The sequence below is a fragment of the Hippocampus comes genome, unplaced genomic scaffold (genome assembly GCF_001891065.2).
Source record: "Hippocampus comes isolate QL1 unplaced genomic scaffold, H_comes_QL1_v1.1 scaffold69, whole genome shotgun sequence".
In the NCBI taxonomy this organism is placed as follows: domain Eukaryota; kingdom Metazoa; phylum Chordata; class Actinopteri; order Syngnathiformes; family Syngnathidae; genus Hippocampus; species Hippocampus comes.
In genome coordinates, this window is record NW_017805505.1 from 61,816 (window position 1) to 70,793 (window position 8,978).

An 8,978-nucleotide genomic window follows, 5' to 3' on the forward strand; every position below is an offset into this window, starting at 1 on the left:
CACACACACACACACACACACACACACAATCAGTGTCTAAATCAAAGCTGTCATTCTGTCAACGTCCCCTCGTCCCATCCCCCTACCTGTCAGTCAAAAACTGTTTTCCTCTTTTCGCCTCTCATTTCATCTTCCGCCACATCTTCTTTTCTCCGATTGCCTCTTTCCTCATTTCTCTTCTCACTTAGGCACTCTTCCTCAAGTTACTCTGTCTCATATTTTGCTTTAAAAACATGGCTTAATAACAAAATGTAGACCCCTGTCATCCAATACCTGGATGAATGTTGATCAGGTCTATTCCTCTGCTGGCCGTAATCAATTATGTGGTACCCCATTTGCATTCAACTTGTTTTTCTTTTTAGTTTTCATAATTAATGAGGTAACTTTAGTGCCCAAAACATGCAGTGACCCGGGGTGAATGGCCTGCAAAACGGGTCCATGCCTTCCTCCAGTTCCTCTCTCTTCCTTTATGTTCCCATCTGGCTTTTCCACTGTAATAATAACCTCACTTATCTTACTTAGCAGCTGTCTGTGTCTGCACTTGGATCCTACAAAGACTGAACTGCGGTTAAATACCCGCGGCGGATTCCTCCGCCGCCTCCGCGGCATTGAACAATGTTTGCTTGTGAAAGCCAGAATGGCAGATAATCCTAATCATAGTTTGTGTGCCATTTCTTACATTCTGATAAACCCACGTGGAGGCAGAGCACTGGGTCGCGACGCCCATGCAAGAGCATTTCTCGCAGCCACGAGGATTGTTGCGCTGGAGATTGTAGAAACCGAGCTTGCAGCGCCCGCAATTCTCTCCTTCCACATTTTCCTGTTGAGAAAATAGAGACAAAAAGGACAAAAAAAAAAAAAGCCTTGTGAGCAGGAAGAAAAATATTTAGGAAATGGCCTACAAATGCGATTCAACATACAGATATGTTCCATCATGTGAGTGACTCACTGTGGTGAGCCCTGATTGGACGTAATGAATGCAGCATGTAAAACTACACTATCAGTTCAATTGCCCCCTCCCCACCCAAAAAAAAAATTGGTGACGCTCTAAATATTGTCCATCATTAATTATCTATATTGTGAATTACTAAATACACTTCAAAGTTGAAAAATGTATGGGCAAAATGACCTCACCCTTTCCTCCAATTGGTAAGCTACAAACAGAAAAGAAATGACATCCTACTTTTCTCCCACTACTTTTTTATGCTTCCGCTGTATCTAACAGAAAGGAAAAAAAAAAGACGGGCCATAATGGAGAGTCGTGATAGTTCTTCTTTGTGTGTTTGTTTGACCTTGCACACGCAGGGTGAAGTACACGGGTCACTGTTGCCGCTTCCGTCGATGCTGCAGTTACACGGCTGACAGTCTGGGTAGCCCATGTAACCAATGGCACACCTAAAGACAAATGGATTTAATAATACAAAAGAGGAAGGTGATGAGTATGGGGGGAAAAAAATGATTCCATAAACAGTAGCTCGCAAGGTCAATTCTCCTGATAGTAACCCCCACCCCACCCCACCCCACTCAAAGTGGAACTGTTACAAGACTTCAGGTCTAAAACAAACGGCTGACCTTGCAAAGCAGGTAAGCATGCATGCGCGTGTCACACGCATCTCAGAGGAAAGATTCCACCTCATTAACTGCCAACAGAGACTTGGCCATTAAAAATGAGTTGACTGCGCGGCTTATTTTACTGGCCTTAATTGTTGGACGAAAGGTTTATAGGAAGATTATCTGACTTAAGGAGATGGAATGAATTTAACTCATTCGGCCTCGGAGTTGGCATCACCGTCGGAGTAAAATGACAATACGATAAGCAGTTGCACAAACGAGCCGATGGAAGACTGTGCTGAAGTAAATTAAAAATCAAATGCGGCTTTTATTTGGTAAGCTTCAAAGGTCATCTCAAGTACAGCATATTGGTCAATCGTTACAAGTTTTCATGAAAACTGTGAGGGCAATTTTCAAACACTAATTGGAGCGGACAACAGCTGAAAGGTTCAGCTCACCCGTCACAATCTGTGCGTGTGTGTATTTGTGCGCGCGTTACCTGTCACATCGCAGGCCGCCAAACCCATCCTTACAGCGGCATGACCCTGGTGGCTGAGCTGTCAATCAAACACACACAGACGCACGCACATGAGCACACGCGCATTTTTAAAAACAGGCGTGCAAGGGCGAAGAGTTGCGCGTTCTCTGTTGTATCTGCGTCTTCAAAAAAGAAACATCTTATTTGCGGAACGGGGTCTATAGAGATTTTTATGCATGTATGTAAATCGCTATTTCTCATTTTAATTGTGAATTGGGAATTTCTCCATTGCGAGACTAATAAAGGTTTTCTTATCTTATCTTAAGTGTGCACAAGCAATAGCATCCATGGACTGAGAAAACTACAAACCCCTTTTTTAATCTGCATTATTCTATCATATGGAAACAATTAGGTATTTTTTGCATACAAGGCGTCGCCCGGCTTGAGTCTTCAACACAGGTTTGGCCGTTAGAACCATGCGGGTCACATGAGCAAGGGGTGCAGGGGTTCTCATCCTCAGCGTTCACCTTGACAAAAAAAAAAAGAGACCAAAAGTCAGTATTTCCTCAATGACTCTGACTACCCGAATGTTGGATTCCACGAGACGCAACCTACCCCCGCAGGTCTGTAGTAGCCGGTAACACAGCTCTGACAGTTGATGCCATCTGTGTTGTCACGGCATGAAATACACACACCACCCCCTCGGTATTGGCCGTGGACGTCCAGGCTGAGCGATCGGTCTGCTACAGTCTGATTAAAGTAGCATTCATCAGCCTTCCCGTGGCAGTTGCACTCTAAAAGCAAGGACAGAGAAGAGGGTTGGAAATAGGACAATTGCTTACAAACTACTGAACTCCCCATCCTACGGTTTGCCTGTCAACAATTCACGTGATTTATAGTCATCAACCCCCGGTTGGGGGGTTAACGGCCGCATCGTCGAGGCCCCATGTAACCGAGGGTAAACTGTGTAAAAATGATGCGCGCTGTCAATGATTGGGGCCTTTTGTTTATAATGATTTCATCAACGTGAATGTGTTCACAGCTCGTTCTCATTTAAATAAGAAAACGGTTATGTTTTATGGCCGTCTAAGTAGATAACAGTTAGCGCTTCGTGTTCTCCCTGTGACAAACGTCATTAAGTCAAATATTTCCTGCCTCTATTCCTGTAAATTTACAAGCAAATGTGCAGATTAAGAAGCAGAGAATGCTTGTATTTGCGTGTGTGTCTTTTCCGGGTACGTACAATGAAATGCTAACTGATTCTCATTTTACTGCTGCGTGATCCTAAGCGTGTCGTTTCACCCATTCGCAATGATTTTAAATAAACGTTGTTATTATAAAAGTCTCTGGAATGTGCCCTGTTAGGGCACATTTTAAATGATTTTCATTTTCCTACCTCGCTGAAATAATAAATATGCATTGCATTACAACTTACTCTCACAAACATGTCGAGTGACAAAGGTTCCTGCCATCCAGGCTTGTTGGTGGTAACCGGGGCAACATTGATCGCAGCTCTCGCCGCATGTGTTGTGTTCACATTCGCAGCTGAACTTCTGCATGAAAACACAGATATGAAGTTATGTGTTCATCAAACGTCCAATGAACCATCTGTGAATTTCAAAGAAGTGTCTGGAATTTATGAAATGGCTCAGAATGCCAGAATATGATGCCTTCCATATCTGAAAGTCCAAATAGGCCAAATACGGTAAACAGAACAGCAAGCAACAAATAACTTAAAAATACCACTGACGTCATATTACTACATATTTTTTCAGCACAAATAAATCCAATGAATATGTGGAATTTGATTGCGAAAATCTCAGCATCAAGTATCTTTATCCAAAACCTCATCGTGAATGAAATGCGGCTTCACGCGGCTCAACCACAGTCAACTGAATGTTCAGATAGACGGCTGCGAAAGGTAATTACCGGAATTTGTAAGTAGTCTATCAAACAAGAATGTATCAACAAGGGAGCGCAATAAAAAAAAAAAAAATCTTGTTTCCCTTCCCACATTATCAGCTGGTAACAAATGGATTCACAGCCACCTCCCTGAGAGGAAAGACATCAGAACACAGTTGGAGCACAATACGCCAATGGAAGACATCTGCCAATTTGGAGGCCTAGTAATTCAATTTTGTACTTTCTGTAAATTGGTTGATGAGGAGAGGTTGCCAGATTGAACCGAGTACAATTGCGCATCATGGGCCAAGTTTGGTTATTTTGGCATGAGTCGATTCCGCCCCACATCCCTCACCCCACACACACACTTTTATCGGAGACAAAACGCTGCGGCTCTTGGCTTCGGGCGGCTCTTGTGCTCAGCACGCATCCTAACAGATGTTCTGTGGACAATCAGCAACAAATCAGCTGACAGGTCTCCATCGTATCTGCCCTCTTAACATCTGCTCAGGACTGAACAGCATTTATGGGTGACCGTGTAGAAGACGTAAATGTACTGCAAAAACGTCCGTCAAGCTATATTGACTCTCTATTAAATCACATTATTTGATTATGTTTTGTTTCGTCTTTTTATTTTTTTTCTATGTTTATGTTCACATTTTTTCTTAAAGGAACGAAACAAGAATATTGTCTGTATTGATTTTTTTGCCACAGTGGAGGCTAAACATGTTGACTGATATATTATTCATGGCAGCCATCAGACACCAAATCAACAAACGATAGTTTGGAAATCTTTTCCAAACCTGAGAGTCTGTCAGATATTATGCATATTGAGGATGATGTTTTGTAAAGCCTTTAATTCGGCTCAGGACCACATTCGGTATTCCAGATGAACCGCATGATTCCTCCATTGCCAAAGAGAAAATAAATACTGAAATATGGGCCATTGATGGTGTAGTGTTTTAGGTAGCTGCGATTCCAGCAGAAGACACGGGAGCAAGTTCAACTCAAATAGATGATGGGATGATAAACCATAAAATATAGGCTATTAAAATAATATAACACACCCTATAAGGATAATTAAATACAGTACTTACTATTTAAATATTCTCTAACTGTACTGTGTGTAGCGATAGTTAAGGAAATTTATGCAGTCCATTTTATGTATAAATTAATCATAACTAACTACGGACCAACCCCATAATAATTTGAATATCTGCATATATTTTTTTTTCTCCTTAGTCTTGGGGGTACATACATTTTCTCTAATGTGAGATTGTGGTGGTAAGATCAGTAAAGAACGAAAAAAACAACCGGCACTCCTGAAGCGAATGACATCGGATGAATTCAATGACATCATTAGCTTGCGAGAGAGTCACACAATTGTCACATCCAGGGTAAGGCTCGTTTCACCCCGAGGACACGCGCAGGACGAGAGGGCCGCAAAGGTGTGAGGGGAAAATGCGCGAGAGATCAGGTGTCTGCGATCAAACGCTCGACTGTTTGAACTGACGTGCCAGACAACACCTGTGTCCCCTGTAGGAAAAAGTTTGATATCAAGGTGGCACATAAAAACCTTCAAGCCTGAGGCGACTTGATATATATGTTTTTTTTTTCTTCACGTTATGATAAGAAAGTATGTTGTCTTGAAATGTGAAGGAGTTTCGTGCTTTACCTTGGTGAAACTGTTGAGTGGACAAGCCTTTGCGTGACCATAACAGATGCACATCCCTCCCACTGAAATATCCTTAATGGAATAGTAGTACTGAGGAGAAACAACAGGAGAGCATTCATGAGTGTGTTGACATTTGCTGACACAGTGATGACATTCACCGACAAACAAAAAAAACCTTGAAGTAGCACCCTTAATAGCAAAATAATTATCTTGGTGAGTCATTCTAAGCCACTTTGGTGCTTTATAGTATTTGCGGCGCAACCGAGACAACCTTTCAAATTGTGTTTAGCATTGAGATTCATTGACTTGACCTTTCACTCCCCCCCTAAAGAATTGGAACAGGGAGGTACAATTCTTTTATTTTTGCTGTTGATTGAAACGTGACGATTGATCAATAGTTCATCTTTTATTTCAGGTACAGCGGCTCGTTTTTCGCCACTCATAAGTAGCCTTCTGGTTTTCATGTTGGCCACACATTAATACATTGGAGGAATAAACAAACTTTTCCAGGGCCCAATAATAAGATATGTTGAATGGCTTAAAATTTTTAAACTTAAAATCCCTTTCCACACTGACAGATAAAGTATGTGTCCATACGACTAGGATTAAAAAAAAAAAACCATATATAATAATAATAAATAAGCTTCACCCGTCTCGTCACGATGGGATCGATGTCTCTGGGGTCATGAAGTGTTAGCGTCATGAGGTCTGCATTGAGCGTTCGGATCCTCTGAAACACCAGCCTGATGTAGCGGGCAGAGGTGAAGTTCAGCAGGGTCGGGGATGGGTCATCTGCACTTGGACGCCCATTGATTAAAGACGTGTGGATCTATACGAGGGAAAGATGGATAAATCGTGACATGGGACGACCGAATGAAACAGAAGGCAAACATCGAGTCTTTTCGAGTGACGGAGAGTGGCAGAGGTCAGAGGCGTCACGGGTAACAGATTGGTCGGCGGGGGAAAGGACAGCCACATCAAAACACACCTTCACAAATATGCGTCGACTCGACTGGATGTTAATATCCCATGTTTGGTCAAAAATAGAACGCCCTGCTACTTGGGTCAATTTGAACTCACTTTCTGGATTGTTTTGTACAAAACAACCAAATTATTTCGTACTTGGGTCAATTCGACCCAGCCTTTTGCATAGTTTTGGATAAAACAACCACATTTTTTTCATACTTGGGTCAGTCGCAAGAAAACATGTTAGAGTTGAGTACGTTTGACACTTGTTTGACTGCTAAGAATGTGGAGAAAACCGAGGAGCATTTATCTGGTACCACTCTGGGACATAATGTCACACATGTATAGTATAAACATGGACTGACTGCATTGATGTCCGGTTAGAGCAATGTAAGCAAGCAGCCACACAGTGAGAGAGAGGAGAACTTCTGTCAGCCGTCTCACAAATGTGGCCAAAAGCAACATTTGGCATGTGCCAAAAAGTCGTCAATTGTGCCAAAAGTGTGTTGAGGAGAGGAGGAGAATACTGGATGGGTGCAAGACGCACGCTTGGAAGTAACGAAGGCGATGGCTGTGTAGGTGTGAATGTGTTATGAGTGACACTGCGAATGCATGTGTGTGTGTGTGTGTGTGTGAGAGAAAGACACATCGCCTCTGACTCATTATAGTTGCACTGCGATCAGACAGCTAGGGAACTGTCAACCACAAGCGCGCATGCACACACACACGGCACATTCAGACTCCTCCGTTACTTGCAGCTCTTGACATCTCCTCGCTCACACCCCCTCCGGTGCGCTCCCCACAGGACACACACGCGCACACAAACATACACAGGACAAACACACTCGAAAAAAAAAAAAAGACAAACATTCACCCTCATGGGGAAAATGTGCACACATATCCAGACGGGCGACTACAATTAGAGGCCTATGTTGGAAATGGAAATGTAGCCCATTGTGTGTCCTGATGCCTTCGGTTCATTAATGTCACTTAAGACCGCTACGCCACTTTTAGCATCCACACATAATTGTAGCAAGACAATGCATGCATGTTTTTGGAACGTGGGAGGAAACCGCAACACCCGGACAAAAGCCACGCAGGCACGGGGAGAACATGCAAACTCCGCACAGGAAAGCCGGAGCCGGAATGAAGCCGCCCATAATGACTTCACTAAAGTAAAAATCTATTGTTGCCTGAAATGATTATGGTTTTAATGATCACTTAAGAAAAAACAAAAATCATGTTTTGAATGTCCTCTGCTATCAGAGAAAAAAAACAGAAACAACACACCAATTACTTTTCATTAAACATAATCTATTTGTGAGTCTGCGCACTGAACACGGAGACACAAATCTTTAGCAAAAAAAAAACAAAACTAAACTACACATCAATAACGCAGGCAATACAGTTAAACAAAACAGAACCACAATGGACTTAATGAGTAGGGCTCATCAAATGTGTTTTGAAGCAGTATTGTGGCCTCGTCACACAAAGAATGTGGTTCGATGCCCATTTGCTTCCACAAATCTTTCATCAATAACCTTGGTTAACAAAACTTCATTCCCTTAAGGTGATTACTATATTGGGCAATGTGCGCAACATAATAACTTGTAGCACAAGATTAAAAAAAAAAAAATTGATCGGAAAAATTACCTGTCCAGTCTTTTTTGAAGCTTTGAGGGCAAGACAAAGTCAATACAAAGCATCTACGGACATCAATGAACGTATCTGTCAGTAACCATATTGTGTTAATTCATGTTTACACCAAGAGATGCAGTTCAATTCAGCTCGCCATAATATGGTTTAAAACGGTCAACTCCCCGAAATGAAACACAGCTGAAGTGTTTTTCTATCAACCACTTCCACGCAATTGCACTTGGTTGGTACCGAACAGAGGCGCTGTGTGAAAAGTGCAATGTTTGACAATCGAGACACTCACTGCTCACTCTTTTTTACTTAAAAAAAAAAGTAATGTTACCTCTCCATTCTCCAAAGGATGGATCTTCGAATAGAAAGATGTGCAGATAACTTCATCGTCTTTGGTGTATGACGGAGGTCCTGTCCTTGGATTTATGTTGAATCTGGTCAGGCACTCCGTATCTGTGAGGGCGAAGAACTGCCACGGCTCATAGGTCTCGCCATCTATTGAACGCTCCAAAATCCAGTTTCCTGCAGAGAAGAGAGAGATATTTAAGCGGAGGGAACGCATCCGGAAATGCATGTTGACCAAAGTATGACCTACATTGTCATCACCTTCTATGATATGATATTTCATTGTATTCCCAAGGCAATTAAGGTCCATGCTGAACTAATTTGTGTCTGAACAGCAATCATTTTCTTTACAGACTGCAGCCTGAAGCGTTTTTTTGGGGGGGGGGGGGGGGGGCCTCAAACCACCACTTCTCC

At 42.4% G+C, this 8,978-nt stretch overlaps 1 protein-coding gene across 1 annotated transcript in view; it reads right to left on the minus strand.

The window, feature by feature from the left end:
- Positions 1-8,978, minus strand: part of lama2 (laminin, alpha 2) — a 106,854-nt gene that overhangs the window by 60,294 nt on the left and 37,582 nt on the right. The window contains exons 8-13 of the mRNA XM_019877588.1: positions 3,465-3,582; positions 2,645-2,823; positions 2,457-2,556; positions 2,051-2,108; positions 1,293-1,395; positions 680-820 (exon numbers count right to left, since the gene is read on the minus strand). Of these exons, the coding sequence (XP_019733147.1) occupies positions 680-820; positions 1,293-1,395; positions 2,051-2,108; positions 2,457-2,556; positions 2,645-2,823; positions 3,465-3,582 (699 nt within the window). The remainder of the gene's footprint in view (positions 1-679; positions 821-1,292; positions 1,396-2,050; positions 2,109-2,456; positions 2,557-2,644; positions 2,824-3,464; positions 3,583-8,978) is intronic.